This window comes from Rhincodon typus, chromosome 20 (assembly GCF_021869965.1).
Source record: "Rhincodon typus isolate 14 chromosome 20, sRhiTyp1.1, whole genome shotgun sequence".
Classification (NCBI taxonomy): domain Eukaryota; kingdom Metazoa; phylum Chordata; class Chondrichthyes; order Orectolobiformes; family Rhincodontidae; genus Rhincodon; species Rhincodon typus.
The window spans coordinates 45,602,399-45,630,037 of NC_063351.1; the positions used below are offsets into that span (position 1 = coordinate 45,602,399).

The 27,639-nt window shown below is 41.6% G+C and overlaps 1 protein-coding gene and 1 long non-coding RNA gene across 4 annotated transcripts in view; one reads left to right on the plus strand and one right to left on the minus strand.

The window, feature by feature from the left end:
- Positions 1–26,306, plus strand: part of LOC125485552 — a 47,592-nt gene extending 21,286 nt beyond the window's left edge. The window contains exons 2-6 of one of the 2 annotated variants that reach the window (XR_007264263.1): positions 11,096–11,178; positions 13,584–13,689; positions 15,573–15,657; positions 21,619–21,800; positions 25,493–26,306. This is a non-coding gene — a long non-coding RNA (uncharacterized LOC125485552). Of the gene's footprint in view, positions 1–11,095; positions 11,179–13,150; positions 13,690–15,572; positions 15,658–21,618; positions 21,801–25,492 lie in introns of both variants that reach the window. The other variant, XR_007264262.1, reaches the window with a different exon arrangement.
- The window catches only part of LOC109915132 (spondin-2-like), a 37,905-nt gene continuing 31,855 nt past the window's right edge, over positions 21,590–27,639 (minus strand). For both annotated transcript variants that reach the window (XM_020514733.2, XM_048608695.1), the window contains exons 4-5: positions 25,360–25,764; positions 21,590–21,793 (exon numbers count right to left, since the gene is read on the minus strand). In XM_020514733.2, the coding sequence (XP_020370322.1) occupies positions 21,675–21,793; positions 25,360–25,764 (524 nt within the window). In that variant the 3' untranslated portion in view covers positions 21,590–21,674. The remainder of the gene's footprint in view (positions 21,794–25,359; positions 25,765–27,639) is intronic.

Consider the following 27,639-nt stretch of genomic DNA (forward strand, 5'->3'; position numbering starts at 1 on the left):
TGCCTTCTGAAGTGCCCGATTTCTTCTAACACCAACTTCTATGGTCCTGTAATGGTCAACGACATCTTCCCAGATTGATGTTAAGTGGCACCTTGCTAACAAGCGCTGGAATCTATATGAAGCCACAACTTTTGGTGCTGGAGGTGAGACTGCCACCAGCTGAGTCAAACTGACCAATTTCTCAGCCCGAATCAGCACATGCAGAGAGGGGAAAAACTAATGCTTAATTTCAGTCCACCTGCCCCATATTCATAGATCACTGTCACGTCCTCTGGGGATCCAGGAAGTGGGAGCCGCTGGGACAGTTCCCGGTCAGACTATGCCAACATTGTAGAGTATGCCAGGAAACCGAGAATTCATGCCCTTAAGCTGTCAGTAATGAACAGAAGTGTCAACAGTTGATAAGGTAAAGTGCTGTTACGTAACTGAAAAGATGTAGTGTCAAGGCTGTCCTGTCATCGCCCTCATTGCTCTAATCAGTGAGCATCTATCTCTTGTTTTCACTTACACATATATTAACACCTTTCTACATTATTTTCACCCACGGCAACCAGCAAGTAGCTTTTATCAGATGCCGAAAATTGAAATGAATGCAGAATGTCAATGATGAAAGGCAAGCTAAGCAGCTTGCAGAGGAGGGGGTAGGGTTGAAGTGTACATGATCAATGCCCTTGCTTCAGGTATCGTGTTGTGAAAGGGATAACCTCGTGGTATCACCTCTAGCAACAGAAAGCTGTGACTCAATCGTCGTTTATTTCTTTAGACAGCTACAAAAAAAACAACTTCAATTTATATAGTACCTTTTACAACCACATGAAATACTTCACAGCGAATGAATGATCTATGGAAGTGAAAACACTGTTGTAATGTAAGGACTGTGACAGCCATATTGCACACAATAAGCTCCCACAAGCCCCTCTGATAATGGCCACATAATTAGATTGCAGCGAAGCTGACTGATAGGCAAGTATTGACCAGGATTTTCAGGAGAGCTGTTCTGCCCTTCCTCAAACTAGTTCCACAGGCTTTGTTATAAAACTTGAGTGGGCCTCAGTTTAACACTTCATCCAGAAGGTTATTCCTCTTAGAATGTACCGTTCCCTTGCAAGCATAAGTCTCGATTTGGAGGGGTTTTGACCTCAGAACCTTCCAGCAGAGAGGGCTATCCACTCAACCACAGAAGGCAAGGGGAGGAAAAGTATACCATATAACCAATATCACATCAGTCCATAAAATTCAAACATAAAGTGGATTAGACACATTCCATTGGCCCCAGTTAGACCTGATTATCATCAAATCTCCTTTTGTGTGAATTTAATGAAAATTCCTATCTTCTGAGAACACTTCACATAAAAAAAAAGTCATTACTTCTGTTTAGCTCTTCCACTTTGGAGCTTTCGCTGTTTCACTTGTCCAGTATGATTATTCTAAATAACTTTTAGATATTTTCTCTTCACAATAAAAAGATCTTGAATTTATCATGCCCTTTTTGCATTTGAAGAACATCCCAAGGTGTATCACTGCCAATGTATGTCTTCATTTTGTTAAGTGAGCGCTAAGCATGTTTGGTCACAGTTCCCCTGCTCTGTTCAAACAGCAGCATGGACGATCACTCACATACACCTATTTATAGAAGCTTGGTTTAACATGGCATTTGAATGACACCTATTCTGGCAGTGAAACAGTCACTCAGTGTTGCACTATACTGCCAGTATATGCTTCATAATCGTGCAGCTGTTTAACTCACAACTTAATCACCCAGTGTTTAGAGGAACTGATTGTGATGTCCTTTAATCAGGGAGCCACAACTACCAATGGCAAAGGAAGAGGAACCAGAGACCACCAGACCATACAAATCACTGTGGGAGAGTGATATGCTGATTTTCAATGAGGCCAGGTCAGGGACATAAAGGCTATCCTGTCTTCAAGTGTTGGCTAGTCAACTGAAGCAGTAAGGCCTTTTTCTCAGGCCAACTTCCATTCCCACTGGCAGGCCGAAGTTTCTGTAGAATGCAGAAGGTCTCCCAGCAGCAGGTCAGGAGGGAGGGTACAAAGACAGAGTAATTTAAATCCTCCTCTATGACGACCTGGCAGATATGGTCACTTTGATTTCTAAATTGTTTGGGAGTGCCGAGAGGGTGTATTGATTTTGAGAGCCCCCCCCCCCCCTCTCCTGGTAGGTTGTTGTCCTCTCAATGTTGGAAGGCTTCTTATTGGCTCTCCCAGCATTGGAAGCCAGCCCTCAGTCTTTAATTGGACAGTAAGCATATCTTCCAGTTGACAATCGACCAATTATGTTGGGCAACTATTTCCTGAGTTGATGATCCAACCTCAAAGCAAAACAGGTTTCCATTATGGAAAAGGCTATAACTAGGGGACATGACCTAAAAACAAAAGGGGTCTCCCATTTAAGATGGAGATGAGGAGAAGTTATTTTCTCCTCAGAGGAATGTAGGAGCATGGGAACTGGAGTAGACAATTCATCCCATTAAGCCCATTCTGCCGTTTAATATGACCATGGATGAACAAACACTTCAATATCTTTTACACGCACTATCCCTATAACTGTTATACCATTGATAACCAAAGGTTTATCAACCTCTACGTTAAATATACTGAAAGACTGAGCTTCCACAGGACTCTGGGGTAGAAAATTGCAAAGAGCCACTGCCCTCTGAGTAATAAAAATCTCTCTTCGTTTCAGTTCTAAATGGAATTTGCTTTATTTTTAAATTGAGCCCTCAGTTCTAGATTCTCCAACCAGAGGAGCCATCTTACCTGTATCGACATTGCCTGTCCCTTTTAATATTCTGTAGGTTTCAACAAGATCACCTCTTATTCTTCAAAACTCTAGAGAACACAGGACACAGGTTGTCGCAATGTCTCTTCGTAGAATAACCCTGCCATTCTGAGTACAAGTCTGGCGTAGCTTTGTTGCACTCTCTATATGGCATTAATATCTTAAATAAAACAAAGAACTGCGGATGCTCAAAATCTGAAACAAAAATAAGAAATAATGTCTTTCCTGAGTCAAGGAGACCAAGGTGTGATCTAACCAAGCTCCTCTACAAGAGAAGACATCATTGCTCCTGTACTCAGATCCGCTTGCAATAAAGGCTAACATTTCATTAGCTCTCCCATTAGCGTGCTGCACCTGCATGTTAGCTTTTCAGTAATTTATTAACAAGGACAGCCAAGTCTCTTTGGACATCCACACTTTCCAACTTCTCAAATACTCTACACATCTGTTTCTTCTGCCAAAGTGGATAACCTCACATTTTTTCACGTTTTATTCCGACTGCCATGTTCTTGTTCAATCATAAGTCTACCTAAATTCTCCTGAAAACACTTGTCATCTTCCTCACAACGCACATTCCTGCTTAGTTTGGTATCGTCTGAAAATTTGGAAATATTACATTTGGCCTCCACGTTCAAATTATTGATATATATTGTAAACAGCTGAGGCCCGAGTGCTGATCTTTGTGGCATTTCACTAGTCACTGACTACAATGTGAGAATGATCCATTTATTTTTACTCTCTGTTTTCTGTCCATTTGCTGATACTTAACACACACCAATATATTACATCCTATACAATGCTAGCCAGCCTCCTGTGGGGGATTTTACTAAATGCCTTCTGAAAATCCAAATATACTGTATCCGACAACTCTTCTTTATTAATTTTGTGACTAACATCCTCAGGAAATCTCCAACAATTTTATCAAATTTTCCATTTATAAGTCCATAATGACTACGCCCATATAGAACATTTTCATCCAAGTGTCCATTTATCACATTCTTTATAATAGATTCTAGAATTTTCCCTACGACTGAACAAGATGGTGTCAGAGTAGAGCTCTTGAGTCAGAGCTCGTCCGCTCCAATTGCTTTTCTTTTCTCTTTTTTTTCTCTCTTTCTTGGTGTTTTTCTCTCCATGCCTTTACCTACCTCCTGTTCTGAGCTCAGACAGCATGACCGGCTGCGAAAGTCCAATGCAGACCTTAAGTGAGCCCACAGCTGATCTCGAGTGGGCCCTGCATGGACCTCCATTGGCCCAGTGCTTGGACCTCAAGAGAACCCAACATGGAGAAGTGCGAGTCCAGTGCAGAGTAGAGTAGTCCCAGTTCGGACCTTGAGTGAGCTGTTACTTACTGTTGCAGGGCAAGCTGAGGACCTGGCCTCAGAATCAGCAGCTGCTACATTGATGGCGAGGTCGGCCCAGCAATGAAAGATGGCCCCTGAGGATCTTTGTAATTGTTTGGATCTGGCACTGGCGGTGATGGAGGAGTATTGAACTAGCGGCGAATGATGGTGCCTGAGAATTGGTGACTTCGATATTGGTTGGGTCCGGTGTAGACGGCAGTGAAGCGGTGGGGGAGGGAATGGCAATGCAAGCATTGTTGATGGTGATAAGCTGGCTCAGGACTGATGGACTCTCTTTAAGCTACATTTTTCTTCTTTTTTCCTTATTCTTAAATTGTTCAAAATGGTGCCGAATCGTGGCGATGAACAAAAGCTTTTCACCGTATTTTTTTTTGCCTAAAATACACATGACAATAAAATCATTCATTCATGTTGATGTAATGGGTCTGTAGGGCCCTGTTTTATTCCCTCGCTACTTTCTTAAATACTGCAGTTACATTTGTAACCTTCCAATCAAAGTCTATGGAATTTTGTAAGTTGATTAATAATTAATTGATTATTTCTATAGCCACTTCCTTCAACATTCTGGGATGTAGAACATCAGGTCCTGGTGACTTATTAACTTTTTGTCCCATTAATTTCTCCAGTACAAGCTTCTTGCCAATATTAATTTCCTTCCATTCCTCATTCTCCCTAGTCACTTGGATCTCTATTTCTAGGAGATTTATTCAATCTTCCTCAGTAAAACAGTCACAAAGTAACCATTTAGCTTCTCTGCCATTTCTTTATTCCCCATTATAAATTGTCTTGACTTGGCTTTTAATGGACCCACATTTGTCTCAAGCAAACATTTCCCTTTTACATACATTTAGAAACTTTTACAGTCCATTTTTATGTTTTGTTAGAATGTATTTATATTCAATTCTCCATTTCCTTATCTGTTTCCTAGTACGCCTTTGCTGTACAGGCAGTCCCCAGGTTGTGAACAGGTTCAGTTCCTGAGTCTGTTCATGAGTCAATTTGTACTCAAGTTGGAACACAATGTGGGACAATACATAGTAGCCATTCATGAGTACAAGAAATGTTGCATGTTGGACCTTTAAAATTATACTTCTGCGTGGGAACACGTTCACAAGCATGAGCATTCATGAGTCAGATGTTCATAAATTGGGGACCACCTGTATTCTAAACATTTCCCAAACTTTGGAGTTATTGCTATTTCTGGCCACTTTAAACACCATTTCTTTTAATTTTATACAATCCTTAATTTCCTTTGTCCGCCATAATTCATCAAACACCATGAGATTCTCGGCATGCATGACGTCTCAGTAAGATGAAGATGATTCAATAGAAATGTTGAAAGATGAGGATAGCTTACATAAATTTGGTTTGCCTTGCCTGAAGTATAGGAAATTAAGGGGTGATCTGATCTATTTGTTTAATGAGTTAAAAGGATTTGATTAAGTAGTTATGGGAAAACTATCTTGTCCGACAAGGGAGTCAGAGGGGATAATATTTTAAAATTAAAATCAGGTAATTTAGAAGGGGAATTTTTTTTTTTGGCATTTTTAACAGAAAGGGTAGTGGAAATCTGGAATGCTTCCTAGAGATTGTGTATACTGGGACAATGGATCTTTCAAGAGAGAGGCAAAGTGGCCTATGCTTGTTCCTCATAACATATATCACGGGCAGTTTTCTTGTCTCACTCTTATCTGGAGCTGGAATGGAGCACTGTTCTTTTCTATACCCAGAAGCACTGGTATTTGCTGTTGTAGCAATTTAAATCTGCACGCCTTCTTGCAATCTTTGTGCCTGGTTCTCAATGGCTGAGTCCTGGGGGGTAAAGGTCAGGAAAATCAGCCCTAACGCTCCACTCTGGCTCAGAGAAATAAAATACTTTCAAAATGCATATACGTTAACTATCACAAGGACACATTATTGGGAAAGGAAACACATTAAATCACTTAAAAAGTTTGATTCTGCAATTTCATGAATTAATCACAAAGTTGCAGTTTTAAAGAAATGTTTTGTTAGGGTCTACAAACATATGATAGCTCTGTCTGTGTTTTAAACTTGGGGCCTCCAAAGCAGGGGAATGTTACTGCTGATGTGTATTTAGAATTGTTTTATGCTTTATACAGTAATATTAATAGCACAATTTCTGGAGAAACACAGATTTTTGCACTACTCCAGATTATGATGACCTATCCTTGATTAATTTCTTATGTCAAACAGTGTAAACAGAAGACACCATTTTTCAACTTCTCAATATAGCTCCTGATGATGAGAATTTGGTTGACAAAATCTAAATTGCTTCCCTTTGCTCTGCCTCCCTCCCCCACACACTCCTTTACGGTTTTATCAAATGGATAAGCATTCATAAACTGACCTCTGGCTTCTGACCCGTCGAATTCCCATCAAGACACTAAAGACAACCTTTTCTTCACAAAACCAGGCCGATAGATTGTGCGTGCAGGCCCTAGATGGCATCTCTCTATCTCTCCCAGTCTCTGTTGCTTCAATCTGTGTGCTGGCTAACATCAGATCAATTATCAGATTAATCTGCACTGTGTTTAATCCTTGTTAAATAGCTGACTGACTGTAGGCCTCAGGCTTCTGCCCTGTATCAAGTAGCTGTAAGTGATAAGGCTTCACCTGGGCAGATTCTTATACTGGTAGGGATGTAAAGGCTATGTTGTGAGCGTATATCCCCTGTTAGTCACACTAAATTCAATATAATCAGCTGATAATCTTATCTCTTCAACATTGTTTACAGCTTGCTTGGGAAAAATATGTGCAGGCAAAGATACTTCATGACATCATGGAACAAAGGAAGCAGACACTGAAACTAGGAAGACTAGTGTTTTTTTTCTAATCAACATAGTACTCACAAATCATGAGGACTTGATTTCACACCAGTTATGCTAGCAGCCTCCATATGCCCCACATCAAAGGAACGATAAGATTTTACAAGTACAGATATATTGCCAGAAGGTTTCTACGGCATGGATGCCCTACTAGGAACGTTGATGACCGCAGTGCTCACAGTGTTTATTCGTAACAAGGAGAGAGGGATCAATTTTTGATTAAGGGATAGCTGGACAGCTCAATTGCTCTTTTTCAGAGAGCTGGCACAAGCACAGTGTGACAAATTGCTTTCTGCTACACTAGAAAGGTCTTCATTTTTGGGTGTAGTTAGCGAATGTCAGCAAACTATTTACTTTGGGGGTGAATAACAATCAGGCCTGATGTTGCTTTCACTTGATACACCGTCGAGTAACTACATAGTGATCAGAGGCAAGAATTTAGACTGATTTTCCTTCCCTCTAGCTTGGAGTTTTAGGGTTTGAATTTACACAGGATTTCTCCTGGTTGTCTGCCTGAACTCCACCAGCTGGAGATCTGGAACTTGTCATTTTTTTCCAGGTCTTCCTACTGCAGTCACACTGCCACCCCCAAACCCCGCAAAGAAATTCAGCCTCAACAAATCCAATTTTGCAGATCCTGTCCTTGTCAGATTCAGTTAATCCAGCGCAGGGGCCAGTCAATTAAGCCAGGGTTCAGAGTTTACTGCTACATAGAATAATAGAATTGTACAGCACAGAAACAGACCCTTCGGTCCACCTCATCCAAGCTGACCTGATATCCTAAATAAATCTAGTCCCATTTGCCAACATTTGGCTCATATCCCTCTAAACCCTTCCCATTCGTATATCAATGTAGATGCCTCTTAAATGTTGTGTTTGTACTAGCATCCACCATTTCCTCTGGCAGTTCATTCCATATACGCACCACCCTCTGCGTGAAAAAACTGCCTCTTAGGTCCCTTTTAAATTTTTCCCCTCTCCACTTAAAGCTGTGCCCTCTAGTTTTGGACTCCCCTACCCTGGGGAAAGTACCTTGACTGTTCATCCTACCCATGCCCATCCTTTGAAAGAAGTAAAGACCTGCATTCATCTAGGGCCTTTCATAATATCAGGACATCCCAATGCACTCTACAGCCAACAAAGTATTTTTGAAACGTTGTTGCATTGCAGGCAACTTAGTAGCCAATTTACACATAGCAAGATTCCATGCACAGCAATGTGATGATGACCAGATTATCTGTTTTTGTGAAACTGATTGATGGATAACGTTTGGCCAGGATGCCAGGAATGATTCATCCTGCTCTCCTCCAACATAGTGCCATGAGTTTTATTACATCCACATGAGATGACAAACGGTATCTTGATTTAATATCTCATCCAAAAGTCTGATAAGCCAAGACAGAGATCCCAATCCACCAAACCTTGTGGCTTCTGTTCTGGCAACAACTTAATTTTGAAATTCTTTTCCTTGCTTTCAAGCCCATGATGGCCTCAAATTTCCTGATCTCAATCAAATCCTGTGGTTTTACAATCCTCCAAATGCTCTGCACTCCTTCACTAAATCTCTTCCCCTAACTCTACTTTTCTGTTCTTCTTTAAGACTCTGCATCTTCGACCAAGTTGTAATCTGATTCATCAAGTGAATAGGCTGGGGCTATTTTCCCAGGAGCATTAGAGGCTGAGGGGTGGCCTAATAGAAGTTTATAAAATCGTGAGGGACATGGACAGAGTGACTAGCCAAGATCTTTTCCCCAGGGTAGGAAAGTCCAAAACTAGAGTGCATAGGTTTAAGGTGAGAGGGGAAAGATTTAAAAGGGACCTAAGGGGCAATTTTTTTCATGCAGAGGGTGGTGTGTGTATGGAATGAGCTGTCAGAGGAAGTGGTGGAGGCTGGTACAATTACAACATTTAAAAGGCATCTGGATGGGTATATGAATAGGAAGGGTTTAGAAAGGTATGGGCCAAATGTCAGCAAATAGGACTAAATTAATTTAGGACATCTGGTTGGCATGGACGAGTTGGACCAAAGCGTCTATTTCCGTGCTGTACATCCCTATGACTCTATGAAGAATCTTGTTATGTTTTACTGCATTGAAGATGTTATGGTAACTAAAATTGTTGCTGAGATCTGTGCAGTTAATCTTAATTCTCCATTAAGTGTTACTCCAAGTTCCTTACATGTATTTTCTAAAACTTGTATCTGATGTTCCTCCTTTCCTGCCTCCCATGTTTAGACAAGGCAATAATTGTTTTGAGGGTATAGTAGCATTTTCATGCAGTTGTAAGCTCAGTGTATATTTGATGATTGATATTACCCAATGGTGCATTACTCAATGCTGGGGATGTGGCAGATAGAACAAACTTTGACCAACCAGAGGTACCAGTATTCAGGAAGCATGTTGTAAAATTGATAAGTGTCATGGTATTAGTAAGACGCATAATTCTTTTGCTGAAAACATGTCAATGTACCGCTAAACTCCTATTGTACTATTGCCCCACATAGAGCTTTTCCTTCCCCAAAAAGTAGCTGCCTATAAGCAATATGACTAACTGAAGTACTGAAGAAGGGTCACTGGACCCAAAAATATTAACTTCACTTCTTTTTAATTCATTCATGGGATGTGGGCATCACTGGCTAGGCCAGCATTTATTGCCCATCCCAAATTGCCCTGAGGGCATTTAAGAGTCAACCACATTGATGTGGGTCTGGAGTCACATGTAGGCCAGACCAGATAAGGATGGCAGTTTCCTTCCCTAAAGGGCATGAGTGAACCAGAAGGCAAAGATGGGTTTTTCCAACAAGTGAGAATGGATTCATGGTCATCATTAGACTCCTAATTCCAATTTTTTTGAAATTGAATTCAAATTCCACCATCTGCCATGGCAGGATTTGAATCTGATCCCCAGAACATTACCTAAGTTTCTGAATTAATAGTCCAGCAATAATACCACTTGGGCATTAACTCGCCTGGAGATGGTAATTCTTTTTCCACAGATTCTGTCAGAACTGCTGAGTTTCTCCAGCAATATCTGTTTTGGTTTCAGATCCCCAGCAACCACAGTTCTTTGTTTTACTCCAAAGTCTTTATTCTTTTCTAGATATGTAGGTGTTGGTAATATTCTTGTTATTGACAAGGGCATGCATTTGTTGTCCATCTCTAATTGCCCTTGAACTGAATGACTAGCTGGGAAAACTGCAGAGGGCATTCACGATGAGGATCTGGAGGCACACGTAGGCCAGACCAGTAAAGCATGGCAGATTTCTTTCCCTAAAGGGGCATTAGAAAATCAGATCAATAATGATTGCATGGTCACCATTACTGAGACTAAACTTATATTCTAGGTTTATGGAATTTAAAATCTTACCACCTACTGTTGTGGTATTTGAACCTATGCCCCACAACCTGGATCTATAAGGTCATCAGTGATATTACTACTATGCCACCTCCCTATTCAGGATAGCTTTCTAAGACCCTTCCAATTCTTTAAGGTGGCGTTTAAACGTCTTTTGACAACATTTTTGATAACCCCTTCTAATATTTCATATGTCACAGTGTTGGATTCTGTCTGATAATACATCTGCCACATAACTTAGTTTATCTTTACACATTACAGATACTATATAAATGTCATGATGTGGAGGTGCCGGTGTTGCACTGGGGTGGGCAAAGTCAGAAGTCACACGACACTAGGTTATAGTCCAACGCGTTTATTTGAAATCATAAGCTTTCAGAGCGCTGCTCCTTCTTCGGGTCTGGACCAAAGGTCTTGATCATTCTGTTGAGTTGACAGGTGTGTTCTTTGGTCAGATCACCAGGTAGTTGTCTGTAGTGTTCCTGGTTGTTCAGTTGTGGTATACTTCTGTTCTGTATGACCATGCTCGCTTCACCTGACAAAGGAGCTGTGCTCCAAAAGTTTATCATTTCAAATAAACCTGTTGGACTGCAACCTGATGTTGTGTGACTTCTGACTTTATATAAATGCAAATTGTGTTGTTGCTGTGTAACTACTTACAATTTGTATCATTTAGTATTTTTACGAAAATTAGATACGTCAATGAATTAACAATAATAACTGTTTAACAGAATAACATGACTCAACATCCCCAGCTGAATATATTCAAAGGCTTCAGCCAATGAAGGAGAATTAAAGGTGATGAAAAATTAAGGTACAGTACAGTGTCAGCCATGTTAATGTATTGGTTGTTTAATCCTCTGAGGATTTTCTCCATAGATGTCAAGAGCAGTCCTCCTGTTTGGGTCTTTAAGACTTTAAGATCAGATGCAATTGCAACTGCATTATTAGCTGGTTGCATGATTTGTTTGGAAAATGCCAAGTGGAGCGTACACAACACTATAGATTACAACAATTGGTCAATTTGCTAAAAGCAGTACAAAGAAACTATATGCATTTCTATAGCCGTCTCACAGCCCCACAATGTCATAAAAAGTGAACGGCCAACTGATTACTTTTTAAAGTGTAGGAAACACAGCAACCAATTTGTGCACAGCAAACTCCCGCAGTAACAGGAGAATGGACGGATAATCTGTGTCTGCAATTAACATATAGGGATATGATATAACTACTTTCACAGAGACATGCTTGAGGGAGAGACAGGACTGGCAGCTCAATATTCCAGAATATAGAATCTTGAGGCAGGTGTAAAAGAGGAGGTGCTGTCACAATATTACAATGTGTATTGAAACCAAGGAGTCAATTACCACAAATAAGGAGAGACAATATCTTAGATGATTCTTCAATTGAGGCTGCAGGGATAGAAATTAAAAAGAAAAGTGGGCAATCAGATTGTTGCGAGATTGCTACAAATCCTCAAATGGCCATCTCTGCAATTCAAATCTTTTATTCAGATTTAGACCAAGGTTGGAATGAAGTGGAACACAAGCTGAGCATCAGTGATCAGGATATTGATGAGTAATTGCCACATGATAACGCTGCCAGTGGTACTTTACATCACTTTGCTGAAAACTGAGTGTAGACTAATGGCCAAATTTGATTTTTTCTGATTTTTCTAAATCGAACATGTTTGGGCAACTTTTCACCTTAATTAGTAAATGATGTAGTAGTGGTTGTAACGGAACAACTCGATTAGAGCTATGGCTAGCTTTGGGGAAGAAGTTTAATCAACAAGGTCAGAGATGATCTTATATATCTCTGGAGCAGGTGGGACTTGAATGCAGGTCTTCTGGCTGACGGACCACTGGTGAGATCACCACTGTACCACAAGAGCGCCTAGAAACTGGCTCTTATTTTCTTTAAAAACACTCACCAAAAATCAACCGTTTGGCGGATTAAACAATTAACAATCTCTACCCACCAGAGGCAGTGCAATTTTTTTTCTTTATTCATTTAAAGGATGAGGGTTTCACTGACCAGGCAGCATTTATTGCCCAGAGGGCAGTTTGGAGTCAATCACATTATTGTAGGTCTACAGTCACATGTAGGCCAGACCAGGTAAGGATGGCAGTTTCCTTATCTAAAGGACATTAGTGAACCAGATGGGTTTTTCCCCAACAATTGACAATGGATTCATGATCATCATTAGATTCTTAATTCCAGATATTTTTATTGAATTCAACTTCGACCATCTGCTATGCTGGGATTGGAACCTGGGTCCCCAGAACATTATCTGGGTTTCTGGATTAACAGTCCAGCAATAATACCACTGGGCCATTGCCTTCCCCCCTTGATGATGATAAAAATATGGAAGAGTGGGAAGAGAGGGAGAGAACTAAATTAAAATGGAGTCGGAGTGGAAAGTCATCCACCCTAGCCCCTGAGATGCCCTCTTCTTAACTCTACAGCTGATCTGTTTGAGCCTTAAAAGGTTCTGCATTTCAACTTTGAACATCGGCACCTCATTTTCAATTCTCCTGGTACAGCCCCTGGCATTCTCCTCTGTACTCCTTCCTGAATCAAGGTTAGTCCTTTGGCTCAAAGTTAATGTTAGAGTGACAGATACTCCGGGTGCTGAAGCTATAGATTACAGTTGAATAACCATTCTTGCAGCTTCTGGCACACCGCATCTCATGGATGCCCAGTTCTGAAGTTCTAGGTCTGTAGATGTTGGTGTGTTCGCCGAGCTGGGAGGTTTGAAAGCAGACGTTTCATCCCCTTACTAGGTGACATCCTCAGTGCTGTGGAGCCTCCTGTGAAGCGCTGTTGTCTTGTGCTGGTTCGAATTTACATGGTCTGTCTTTTGCTGTTTCCGGTAGGTGCCAGTTCCAGCTGTGTGTTGTAATGGTCGATGTATCGGATTTAATTCAATGTGTTTGTTGATGGATTCCATGGATGAATGCCAAGCCTCCAAGAATTCCCTGGCTGTCCTCTGTTTGGCTCGTCCAATGATAGTAGTGTTTTCCCAGTTGAAAGTGTGGTTTTTCTCATCTGTGTGTATTGAAACCATGGACATCTGGTTGTGTTGTTTAGTTGCTGGCTGGTGTTCGAGGATGCGGGTTGCTAGTTGTCTACCTGTTTGTCCCATGTAGTGTTTTGTGCAGTCTCTGCATGGTATATTTTAAACCACATTCATCCTGTCCATCTGTCCTGTTCTAGGTCTGTTCTGAATCGTTCAGCACAGTGCCTTGTCTTGATAAGGAGTGGATGGTTGTCATTCGAGCCAATGCTGTCATGGACAGACTCATCTGCAATAATTACATTGGTGAGAATATGAGGTTAAGTAGGATTTTTCCTTTTATTGGTTCCTTCACTTCCTGCCACAAGCCCAACTTGCAACTATGCACTTCAAGACTTGGCCAGCTTAGTGCTACAAAGTCATTGTTTGTGACGAGAATGAGAGTATACACTGTCAATAAATTCTGTGCACCTCAGTGCTCCTTGAAAGTGGTGTTTAACATGAATGAGTACTGATTGATCAGATAGCTAATCAAAGGATTGTTGGACCTGTGGCCATGAGACCTCATAGTGTCCAAAGTCAATTTTAAGAATTTTAGGGTCGTATCCTTTAGACTGTGCCACCTCTGATAGGTCTATCCTGCTGATGGGACAGGACTTCCCCAGAAACAGTGATGGAGAAGTCTGAGATGTTTTGTTTCAACTATGCCAACATTGCGTGACCAAGCTAAAGGACAACCCTCCCCATTTCGCCACAAGTATTTAGATGCTAGCTGAGTGGCTGCTACAAGACTGACTGGACTAAATATTCCTTTTATTGTGCCCAGTGCATAGGTTTTTTATCGGACAGCCAATTAGGGTTTGTAATATTGTCTTTGTTTTTCCATATATAAGCAGAAGTACAATTACACACAACTGAACCCTTTTTTCCCCAATCATTAAATTACCTCTTTATTTTTAATCTATTAACACCAGTAAATCACCTGTATTTCCAAGTGAATAATGCACATAAGTTTGTGTAAGGCCTGTTTAGGGCAAACCAAACCATCAGAAGCTGAGGGGACATAGGAAGTGGGGAGGGGACAAAATTAAAATGGAGGGGTCATAAAGTACTCCACCTCCTCAGGTGCCCAGCTGTCTAAAAGCATTCTAGAGAGTATTGGTGGACACTGTGTGCTCTCTCTCCAAGGACACCCAGGCAAGACAGTAGCCGCAGAAGAGGGGAGGACAGTCAGCAGATGTAAGCCCCTCCACAGCCCACTGCCTGCACCTGTTAATAGCCAACTTGGCCAGGCCCAGGAGCAGACCCACAATGAGGTTGTCTGATTTGTACTGGATGCCCCAAGATCTGGAGCTGGTGTTGAAGTGCAAGCAAAAGCACAACAAAAGCTTTTTCAAATAACTAAAACGAGGATGCAATCACCCACAACTGACATATACATGGCCCACGGAATCGACAGTGCTGCGAAATAAACAGTTGAGCTAAGAGTCAGTGAATCACCACAATCTGTGGTTTCAAGGGACTGCTGCATGGTCCCTGATGGAAAATGGGAGGACACCCACATAGACAGCACTCCCATTATTGCCTTTGTAGTGGGTTGATACAAATGAATGGATTGCTGGGACACTTCAGAGAGCTGTTAGAGTCAGCTGCATTGCTGTGGGTCTGGATTCATAAATGGATCAGTCCAAGTATAGACAGATTTATTTCCCTGAAGGACATTAGTGAATTGTGAATCTATCACTCATCATATTATAAGCAACTCGTTAAACGCTGCGCTGTGAGATGAACAAATCACGATCCTATGTTTTCCAGACAGATCTGAATTCAGGCATTTCAATCACAAGCTGCTGCAAGCCATTCACTATTTGAGAGCTATTGCCCGTGAAAACATACAATTTTCTATTCAGCTCTGGACGCCAAGGTGTTTGTTTGCTTGACTAATATTGATTGGGAAGTATTTTCCATTTCAAAGCTGTGATTATCCCTCTTTTGCCTCACTGAAGGGCCAGAATGAAAGGTGAACAATAGCCCTAATAAAAATCACTCACCACTAGTTAACTAAATGGACAAAGCTCACCTGCTCAGTATTTTAATAACCTGTCATACACACTTCAGTCATAACCTTCTTTGTGTAATATCCATCATAAAGCACAGCAGAATATTTAATACAGCATTTCCTGTGTTAGTAATTGGCAGATGGGACTTCAATGGCAACGCTGTGCAGAGAGTTGAAGAAACAAACTGCCTGGAACCTGGTGATATTATAATAAGGTAATGGATTTGGGTCAGCGGTAAACACTTTGCTTTCTGAGTCAAAAGGTCATGGATTCAATGTCCTGATTCAATATTTCTGTGCCTGTCCCGCTGGGGAAAGGTCACCTGACCTGAAATTTTAACTCAGATTTCTCTTCACAGATGCTGCCAGACCTGCTGAGCTTTTCCAGCAACTACTGTTTTTGCCTCGATTAGAGGATGGATGTTGCCTAGTCAGGATTCTGCGTCTCTGCTGTGGGTTGTCATGAGACTGAACACACCATTTTTTGACGTACAGATCTTTGGTCAGATGAGGCAGGATGTCCCACAAGGCCGTGGGATCCAGACTGCAGAATTTGCTTCTTTTCCTTCCTGCCATTGCTTTACTTGATCCTTAGGTGTTGTGATACAAAGTGTGATGCAGCCAGTCATTAATGTCAATTCTGCTGAGCTTCAGGCAGAGCTTGAGAGCATCTTTGTAGAGTTGACTTTGTCCTCCCCTGGATTGTGGGCCAAGCTAAGAGTTCAGAAAAGAGGATCTGGTGGGGTGATGCCTGGTGGTGTGTGCCAGGGATCAAAGGATTTGGAGCAAAAGTGGGAATAGGTTACACAGTTGGATGATCAGGCCATGATCATTTTGAATGTGGAGCATGCTCGAAGACTCCTTTTCCTATTTTCTATATTTCTATGTTTTAACCTTCCAGACGCAGTCTCCACTTCAATGTAGTAGCTTTTATTGGAGTCTTGCCTGAATGCTTGGATAGCCAACTTCAAGAAGGTCATTAGCAAGTAGTTCTTGTTGAATCTGGAGAATGCAGTGGACACAGTTCTGGTGGAGGTTCTCTAGCATTCTAATGTGTTACTGATACACAGTCCAGATCTCACCACATTGCAGGAGTGTGGTGACTAAAACCAGAGCTACGAAGGATACAATATTTATCTAAAAACCAACAGAACTGCAGATGCTGTAAATCAGGAACAAAAGCAAAGTTGCTGGAAAAGCTCAGCAGGTCTGGCAGCATCTGTGGAGGAGAAAACAGAGTTAACGTTTCGGGTCCGGCGACCCTTCTTCAGACTGAATTATATTGTTACAATATTCGCAATATTTATCTGTCCACCAACTTTACCAAAAACAGATATTTCGGTCACTGAGTGCAAGTTGGTTACTGCATTTCCTACATTCCAACTATAATTACACTTCAGTAGTACTTCATTGGCAGTAAAGCACTTTGGGACGTCCTGATTATTTTATAAGGAGCTACAAAAATGAAATTTCTTGCTTTGGTTCTGGCAGTTGCTATTTTGTATTGCCTGAAGTTTCTGTTGATGGATTTTGCTTGGAAACAATCTGGGCCAGAAGTGAAACTGCGATTGTCTCTTTCAAAACATTGCAAGCCTTTTCCTTTCCTCACCCTGTGCATGTCAGTTTGTATCCACCCAATTCTTTGTGTGTAGCCATTGATGCGTTTGGAACACAAGCAGGAGTTGCTGAGACTAACTCAGAAACATAACGTCATCTACTCCACGCCTGAGGGAAAGCTGCTAACCCATGAAGAATGAAGCCTCTTGCATGTAAAAGTACAGCCAGAACTCCAGATGTTCCCTGGAGCCATATTCTCTTTCAGTTGCAAGCAACAATGTTTACAGAAGTTGCAATGAACATTTCATACAAATTGAAGCCCAATGGAGCATGAATTGAGGAAGAGGGTCAATTCAGCATCCAATCTGAACCCACCCCTCCCTCAGAGTGACGTGGTTAAAATCAAGGCTGAGGACCTCAACATTCTCATTTTTAAATTTGTCTGTGGAATGTGGGCATCGCTGCCTGGGCCTGCAAGTATTGCCTGTTCCTAATTGACCTGGAGAAGGTGGCGGTAAGCTGTCTTCTTGAACTTCTATATTTCACATGTTATAGAGATGCCATTGAGGAGGGAATTCCAGGATTTTGACCCAATGACACTGAAAGAACGGTGATATATTTCCCAGTCAGGATGGTGAGTGGCTTGGGGGTGAACTTTGTAGATGGCAATATTTCCATGTGTCTGCTACTGTTTAAAACCGAAAGAACTGCGGATGCTGTAAATCAGGAACAAAAACAGAAGTTGCTGGAAAAGCTCAGCAGGTCTGGCAGCATCTGTGAAGGAAAAGTCAGAGTTAACGTTTTGGGTCCAGTGACCTTTCCTCAGAACTCAGAGTCAACATTTCGGGTCCGGTGACCCTTCCTCAGAACTCAGAAGTTCTGAGGAAGGGTCCCTGGATGCAAAACGTTAACTCTGACTTTTTCTTCACAGATGCTGTCAGACCTGCTGAGCTTTCCCAGCTACATCTGTTTTTGTGTCTGCTACCCTTGTCTTTCTAGATGGTAGAAGCCAGTTTTATGAATGTAACAGAAGTCCTGGACCGGAGATCTTGTTGAGTAGAAACCAGAAAGGTACCAACGCATGAGTTTTGAACAGGGCACTTGTTGGCTAATTGGTTGTGTCATGAATAATTAATGCATCATGAGACAGGTACAGACCAGGACATCTACTGTGGGGGTCAGTTGGATCAGTTGGCTAGATGGTTGTTCTGCGATGCAGAGTGATGCTAACTGCGTAGATTCAATTCCAATGAAGGCCCTGCCCTCTTAACTTTGCCCATCACCTGAGACAATGGTGGCCCTTAGGTTAAGTTTGGCACCAGTGGTCTGTCCAATGAGAGGGCATTCCTCTGAGAACACGGCCACATACAGACAAAGGAACGTCCATAGGAGGGGTTAGTGAAAGCTCACAGCGTTCTCACCGCACATTGAGAGGGGTGGTCCAAACTGAACCCTATAAAGGCAAGTTAATTACCCCCATGAGATTTTGACCGTGGTGCCAAAGGTGCGTGGACACCCCAACAGATCAGTCAGCCCTTGCTGAGAACCAACAATCACACTGTGAGCTGATTTACTCGGTATGTGTGGAATCCTCATGATGACTGTTCATTTGGTGACATGATTTATAGTGGCTAGGCTCCGGTATCAAAACAGCGCGCTGCTCCCAGCTGGTGGCTACACTCGGAATGGGAAGCAGCCCAGCAACCTGGTGTCTGTGACCTGATTAGCAGCAATTACACGCCAGAATATCGGAGACAAATTAACTGCTGAAGTCAGTCTGCTTCCCCTCCGAACCACAGGAGAAGCTCATGTTTCTTCACACAGCGTAGAACAAAGACGTTTTTATTCTGAGTAACAGTTGCCACAATTCAATGGCCTAATTATTTTTACACAACCTTCATGTAAAAGGGCACCAAAGTGAATCTGTGGGCCAGCACCTCCCAGTCATGTATTGCACACTTAATGAAACAGTCTAGAGCAAAGTGTCTGTCACCGTACAGCTACAGAGTACGTGGTTAGTTCTGTTAGTGCAAAATCATTGCTATGGTGTGTAAATAACTGGATAGCACCTTCCAAACCCACTACCGCTTCCATCTAGAAGGACAAGGGAAGCAGGTATATGACAACAGTATTACTTGCAAGTTTCCCTCCAAACCACTCACCATCCTGACTTAAATATATTGCAGTTCCTTCACTGTCACTGGGTTAAAATCCTGGAATACCCTCCCTAAGGGCATTGTGGTTGAACTCACAGCAGGTGGACTGCAGCAGCTCAAGAAGGCAGCTCACCCCCACCATCTCAAGGGCAACTAGGGACGGGCAATAAATGCCAGCGACGCCCATGTCCCACAAAATGAATAAATAAAAAAAGGCTTCATTTCATCTTAATCTGCAATGGCAGCCTCCCCAAAATCTATTTAAAACATAGTCCCAGAGGACTGTGGGGCTGGCTTCTTATTGGCGAGATTGAACTGATGGTCATTTAACCTGAGGGCCACCATACCTCAGGCTACTCGCAATGTTGAGAAGGAGAGACCTTCATGGAAGCCTTGAAGATTCACCCAAACTCTACTATTATCCTATACAGTATTTGCAATTAATGCCACCATAGCTTGGGCCACTTAATGGTAGTGTTCCTACCTCTGAGTCAGAAGGCTTATGTTGAAGTCCCACCTGCTCCAGTGGTGTGTACTAACAGGTTGAAATAGAAAGTATCCAGTGAGTGTTTGTGATGCATTGATAGTGGCAGCTTATCTCTGGCCTAGGAGACCTGGCATCAAGTCCCACCTGCTTCAGGGCTGTGTCATAACCTATCCAAATAGGTTAATTAGGAAAAATATCTAAAAGTCATCTCCAACTAGTCTAACCTCAGCACCATGACCTCGATCCTATCAAACCTCTGTATGATGCCCTCACACAATCCTAATTCTGCACAATTCTCTATCTTTGCTGAATATTACACAGTAATCACAGTTGTAGTTTAGATAAAACTTTGGTTTTATTTTCTTCTGCTGTTTAAATAATTCACTTGTATTTTTTTTGATATCAGGTAGATACTTTTGTTATCAAACTTAGTAGTCGTCAGTAGAACTCCAAGACTAAAGATTCACGTGGATGTTGCCAGGGTTGGAGGATTTGAGCTATAAGGAGAGGTTGAATAGGCTGGGGCTATTTTCCATGGAGCATCAGAGGCTGAGGACTGACCTTATAGAGGTTTACAAAATCATGAAGGGCATGGATAGGTTAAATAGACAAGATCTTTTTCCTGGGGTGGTGGAATCCAAAACTAGAGGGCATAGGTTTAAGGTGAGATGGGAAAGATTTAAAAGGAACCGAAGGGGCAACTTTTTCATGCAGAGCGTGGTGCATGTATAGAATGAGCTGCCAGGGGAAGTGGTGGAAGTTGGTAGAATTACAACATTTAAAATGCATCTGGATGGGTACATGAATAGGAAGGGTTTTGAGGGGTATGGGCCAAATGCTGGCAAATGAGACTAGACATATTTAGGATATCTGGTCGGCATGGACGAAGGGTCAGTTTCCATGCTGTACATCTCTATGACTCTACTAACTTTAGTTACATCAGTTCCAATAAATAAACATAAAATCCTGCCAACACTGGTCTGAAATAACGACAGAACGTGCTGGAGAAACACAGCAGGCCTGGCAGTATCTGCAAAAAGAAACAGTTAATATTTTGAGTCTTAACAGGACTTTTCTTCAGATCTGTTCTCCAATGTCAAATGCCTAAAACTGCAAGAGAATTTTTTGTTATTCACTCACGGGGCATTGGTGTCACTGGCTGGCTAGCATTTCTTGCTTGTTCCAAGTGAACTAAAGATCCACTCAGCCAGAAGCATCTGATGGTCCAACTGCTAAATGATGTTGTTGTCCTTGCCTTGGGTGATGAAGTTCTTGATCTCAGTCCTACATTTACACGTTTAATCCTCTGACCGCTCATCCTATGTTTGCAGTTTAATTTGAAAGCAGCATTTTGGATTTATCTTTACTATTTCTTAACTATTTATGTAGCTCCATACACTGCTCTCAACCTGCTCAGTAAAACTATGACATGAAAGTAAAATCTCATGAAGTGTCTCTACAATGTGTTCGATGCCTGTTTCTTGGATATTAGATTGCCATGTGCTTTGCTTTTCTCATTCAAGCAACATCACATAAGAATATAAAAAAAAGGAACAGGAGTAGGTCAATTGGCCCATTGGTTCCATCATAACCCTTAATTCCTTTACTGTTCAAAAGTCTATTTATTTTTGCCTTATTACCATTCAATGGGATAGCCTCAATTGCTTCACTGGGCAGGGAATTCCACAGATTCACAACTCTTTGGGTGAAGAAGTTCCTCCTCAAGTCAGTCCTGGATCTGCCCCCTCTTATATTGAGGCTATGCCCCCTAGTTCTAATTTCATCCACCAGTGGAAACAATCTCCCTGCTTCTATCTTATCTATCCCTTCATAATTTTATATGTTTCTATAAGATCCCCCATTGTTCTTCTAAATTCCAATGAGTATAGTCCCAGTTCACTCAATCTCTCCTCATAAGCCAACACATAATCACAGAGTATAAGCAAATGCTTGATAAACAATTTTATTCCTTTTAGGAACATAGTTAATCAGAACCAACATGGGATCTGGGGAGTGAAGAGTGGGATACTTCTTATCCATCCTCTTCTGGTACTGCAATTCCGTTGAAGGACTGATCACGAGAAGTATTTTGGAATGCTGGCATACTCTCGTTGAATTGAACTCCAGCCTTGGAGAGCCACCAGTTTTCATCTGTAAGGTGAGAGAAAGAGATACAAATAGAATCAAGTGTCAGAGAAGCTGGGCTAACCTTAGGGAGATGGTGATGTGATGGTACTAGAGCTTGGCTGATAATCCAAAGAATCAATCTGATGCTGTGGTAACTGGGTTCAAAGCTCATCATTGTAGCTGCTGAGAGTTTGAATTTGGTTACATTAACTTGGAATGTAAAGCCAGCCAGTAGTAATGTTGACCATCACAGTTATCATTGATTGTTGTTAAAATATCCATCTGGTTTGCTAATGCTGTCCTCTAGGGAAGAAAGTCTACTAGCTTAAATCTGTCTCTCAACTGTTTAAGGGCAATTAGTGGTAGGCAGCCAAAGCCAAGAATACAAATATTCCATGAAATACTTTTTTTAAAAACCTTAAAGCGATAAACAGCTCTGAAATGCTGGCTTCCTGTTATTGGTTTTTACGCTGAAAGTACTGAATAGTTTGGAACCACAGAATTAATGAGGCGAAAGGTTCCTTTCAGGTAGCTGGTTTTGATGAGATGGGTAGTGAGTGGCTGAGTGAATAATAGTCATGGTCAGCGTTATCCCTCTAGTGTGCTCCATACATCCATTTCAATTGTTAATTAAACAAATAAGCCTACTTGAGAGAATCAAATGCTGTTAGTATTTGGTATGCTGTGTAAAACTTGCACCATGTTGCACCCACTGGAAATTGACTTTTACCTGTCAACAGAAATTTTCCCAGCCATTTTTGAGGTGATATATGAGTTCAGAGGCTCTAAGAACTGTAGGTTACTAAGGCACAAAAAATATTTCACACAGTCATTGAGCACAGCACAGGAGGTAGCCAGCTTTTACTCAAAATAATCCAATCATCCCACTCCTCTGCTCTTTCCCCAAATCCTTGTAACTTGTTCTGTTTTAATTATTTATCCAAACTCCTTTGTAGGCTACAATTAAATATATTTGCAGGAAAATCCTGGAACTCACTCCCTAACAGTCCTAGGACTGTACCAATGCCAAGAACAAAGAACAATACAGCACAAGAACACGCCCTTCAGCCCTCCAAGCCTGCACTGATACATTTTGCCCTCCCGTATTAAAATTGTCTTCACTCATAGGATCCGTATCCCTCTATTCCCTTCCTATTCATGTATTCTTCCAGGTGCTTTTTGAGTGCTGCTATTATGTCTGCTTCCATCACCTCCTCTGGCAGCACGTTCCAGACACTCACCACCCTTTGTGTAAAATACTTGCCTCATACATCTCTTTCAAACACCCCCCTCCGGCATCTGGAACCTGTGTCCCCTAGTAATTGATCCCTCCACCCCATATCATGAGAAAGAGTTTTCAATTGTTTCCACCAACCAGGCAGCTTAGTGGCTCAGTGGTTAGCACTGCTGCCTCACAGCATCAGGGACCTGGCTTCAATTCCATCCTTGGGTGACTGTCTGTGTGGAGTTTGCACATCTCCCCCTTGTCTGCATGGGTTTTCTTCAGGTGCTCCAGTTTCTTTCCACGGTCCAAAGATGTGCAGGTTAGGTGGATTGGCCATGCTAAATTGTCCATAGTGCCCCTCAATGTGTAGGCTGGGTGGATAAGCCTTAGGAAATGCAGGGTTATGGAGATGGGGTGGGTGTGGGTAGGATGCCCTTTGGAGTGTCGGTGAGGACTCGATGGACTGAATGGCCTGCTTCCACCCTGTAGGGACTCATTGATTCTAGCCCATCGGTCATTGTACTCTAAATCCTATCCATGTGTTATATAATAGGTACTTTCCTTGTCTACCTTTCCAGATGCTAATAAATTCACTGTGCATTTTTACCAATTTTTACCAAATTTTTACCAATTTTTCTTGACATTTTTAGTATTTATTATTGCTGAAAAAAATAGACTTTTTGTCAAAGCTTTTTGTTCTGTCCCCATCAGGTGTCAATTCACATGAAATGCCAAAGTAAAGGGAAACAACAATTATATTGTAAGAGAAAATTGTGCTGATGGGTTAGCAAGTGAACTTTGATTATCACTGACATTATAGGCAGTCCAGAAAAGTTCACAAGGTTTATCCTGGGAATGGAGGAATTTTCTTAGGAAAAGAGGTTGAGTAGGTTGGGCTTGTACTCATTTGAATTTTGATGAGAGGAGGCATTATTGAAGCATATCATGTTATTAAGGGGCTTGATAGAGTAGAAGCAGATGAGTTGTTTTCCCTTGTGGTAGAGTCTAGGACCAGAGAACATAATTTCAGAATAAGTGGCTGCCCATTTAAGACAGAGATGAGGAGAAGGTTTTTTTCTCTTAGAGGGTAGTGAATCTATGGAATTCTTTACCGCAGAGGGCTGCTTAGGCTGGGTGTTAAGGCTGGGATGGATTTGTAATCAGTAAGGGAATAAAGAGTTTAGGGAAAAGGCAGGAAAGTGTAATTGAGGATTATCAGATCAACCATGATCTCATTGAATGACAGAGCAGACGCAATGGCCTACTTCTGCTTCTATGTCTTATTATGGTAGAGACATTGCCATAGACAATGCACCAGCTGATGATGACTGAAAGTTAACTACTAATGAAATTATTCCTAAGGAAATTACATTGGTATTTCTTGTGAATTGTCCTGATCTTCAACAAAGTCTGATCTTTTTCAGGAAGACTCAAGTTTTGTACTTCCAAACAACTATTTTCATTTTTTTTGTTTGATTACCACCCAGTTCCTAGTTCGTAAATTAGCTAGATCAGTAGTCAATAAAGTAAAAGGGAAATGTTTATTGAAAACTCTATTGTGCATCTATTGCTCAACAAGTTAATACATTTCCCAATGTGGAATCTAACCCTGAAAATCAGAATCACCCTGTTTCAATCTTAGTCCTTGATGAGTGAGCCAACTGCAATTATTATGTGCTAATAGGTCACCCCAGATTCCTGTTCTCCCTATATGCCCCTTTGCTCTTCAGTGACCTCTGTTGAAAGTGAAATTGCACAGATATCAGTTGAGGGCAAATTCAGTATTAGCTGAACTCCTCAGTGATCTAATAGCTCGGTTCCACTCATTGGCAAAACCTGGGCATGGAGGATGGCTATTTGGTCAAAGTTGATGAGACTGGTAAAATTGGAATTTAGTTGGACAGTAGACACAGTGAGCAACGTGAAGAAGGAAATAGTAAATCTCAACATGGCAGCTGTAGCTCAGGAGGTAGCACCCTGACCTTTGATTCAGAAGGTTGAAGTTCCAGCTCTGCTCCAGAGACTTGAGCACAAAACTTTGACACTCAAGTGCAGTACAAAGAGAGTGTTATACAGTCAGAGATGTTGTCTCGCGGCTGTAACATTAAATTGAGGCCCTGCCTGCCCTTCCAGATGGATGTATTTGGTGGGGGATTAAAGTCTCTAAATCAATAGAACAGATGTTATGTCATTTATTGTAATGCTGTTTCTGGGACTTGGCGGGCAAATTGTTGGGGTTGGCTACCTTGTCACAGCTTTGGGATCGAACATTCTAATGTGCCCATTCCTACATTAGCCATGCTAGTGAGCTTTCAGCAGGCACAAGAACAAAAAGCTCCAGGAAAGAAGAGAAATGGTAACATACTTGTGAATTTCAGAAGCTGTTCGCTTTCTTGGACTTGCATATCATCAGGATGAGATGATGTTATGATATCGTCTGTTTCGTTGTGTTGTGACAGGGGTTCTTCCAATGAGCTTGAGCCTGTTCTTTCATTCAGGTTTGCCTCTAAGTATGACATTGCAGTCGCTTCTGCTGGGTCTGAAACAGTGATGTCGCTATCTGCTGATGGCGTCTGACAAGGAGAATCCTCGCACTCCTCCTGGGTCAGCAAGCTTGGACAGATCTCCCCATCATTGGCAGGGTGCTGTATTATGAACCGTGTCCTTTCTCGGATGCCAATCCCACAACTGTGGCTGCAGAGACCCCAGGGAGACCAGGCAGAGACTTCGCAGTCTAGAGGTGTACTAGCGAATTCCTTTTCCTGGGAGTCTGAACAATAACCAAAATAAAAACATTGTTATTATTTCAGTTCAACGTAATTTTATTCGGTCATTACTGCTTAGTGCATGAGTGAGCATTTTGACTTCACTTCCCAATAAAGTGCTAATTTGTTGCCAATGAATGTTGAAGTATTACCATGCTATACAGAATCATTACTCAAATACCTAATCCACATAGCATAGTTTAATCTGGGTTGTTCAATGCATAAGACAAATGTGCTCAATTGGGAATCCAGATAAGCCACCTGGATTTCTGTTTACCAAATTTAAAAACAAGTAATAGTCACTGCAGTCAAGTATGTAATCTCAGTATTCATTTGTATATTGTTTGCATCTAAACTTTAACCTTTTTTGTATATGTGGAGAAATTAAAAATTCTGATTTTTTTTTACTTGCTGTGAATGCTTTCCATCTTTGGTCACTGAATGATGACAGGTGCTCATGTAAAGTTCACTTACTTGTATTGTTTAAGTGTTTAATTTTCTCCAAGAGTTTGTAAAGAAATTAAAAATGTTGCATGATGCTAAAACAGAGCCACTGCAGCTATACATGTCTTTTCACTTCGAACAGCAAGGGTTGCATCTTGATTTAATGTCAGTATATAACTTTTAATCCATGTAAGGAATGGAATATAATGCACTGATTGCGCTCTTGTAAGTTGTGATTAATACTGTTTGTCATTGCTGGTATTAACATGCAATATCGTATGCATAGGTGTGGCACTGGAATAATTCAGTCAATTACTATTTTTTAGGTACTTATAATTTCTATATCATGAATATAATGCACAAGTGTTGCAGTTCTGTATCAAATAGGCTGTTACATGGAAACATGCACATAAGTATGTGGTAAAAATGATCCAAAACTGGAATTTTACATTCTGTTCCACTAACTGATCACCAGTGCTTTTGCTCATACAAAGTATTGCTTGATTATTGTGTTCCTTTAAGACCAATGATCCAATATTCATATAGACTGTTCGTTTGAATAGGTCTTCAATTCAATTAGAGGTTAATTATTATTATTGTTTGATATTTCTCTAGATCATCAACAGACCTGCTCCTTCACCTCTTCCTGCTCACAATCCAAGGGCCTAAACAGTCTTTCCAGGTGAAGCAGCATTTCACCTGCACCTCCTCAATCTGGCCTATTGTATTCACTGCACCCAATGTGGCCTACTCTGCATTGGGGAAACCAAATGCAGACTGGGTGACCATTTTGCAGAACACCTCCAGTTCATGTGCAAGCAAGACCCTGACCTTCCCGTAGCCACTCCTTTTAACACAGTGTCCTGCTCACATGCCCACTTACCTGTCCTCGGCAGGCGGTAGTGCTCCAGCGAATCACGGTGCAAACTGGAGGAACAACATCTCATCCTCAGGCTAGGCACTTTACAACCTTCTGGACTTGATATTGAGTTCAGCACCTTCAGATTGTGAACCCACTCCCATTCCTTCCCTTTCCTTTGGCTTTACTTATTGCATTCTCTGTCACCATGTCCTCTCTCCCCACCTCCCATTCCAATGGGAGTTTTTGTTCTTTCCTGTTTGGCAGTTAGAGACACCATTGTTCTGCCATTCTTACATTCAGATCACTTAAACTGAACTATCAGCATCCTCTCTCCCCCAGCACTCAAACCCCGCCCACTATTGCATACTGCTGCCCCCTCCACACTTCATGTCAGCTCTGGTGAACAGTCATCTAGACTCGAAACGTTAGCTCGCTCTCTCTCAATAGATGCTGCCTGACCTGCTGTGATTTCCAGCATTTTTTGTTTTCAGTCGCTTCGACAATATTGCCACAGTAGAAAGAAATAAGTGGAAATCAGGTTGGGTGGGATCAGGGAGCTTAGGATCTGGGAATA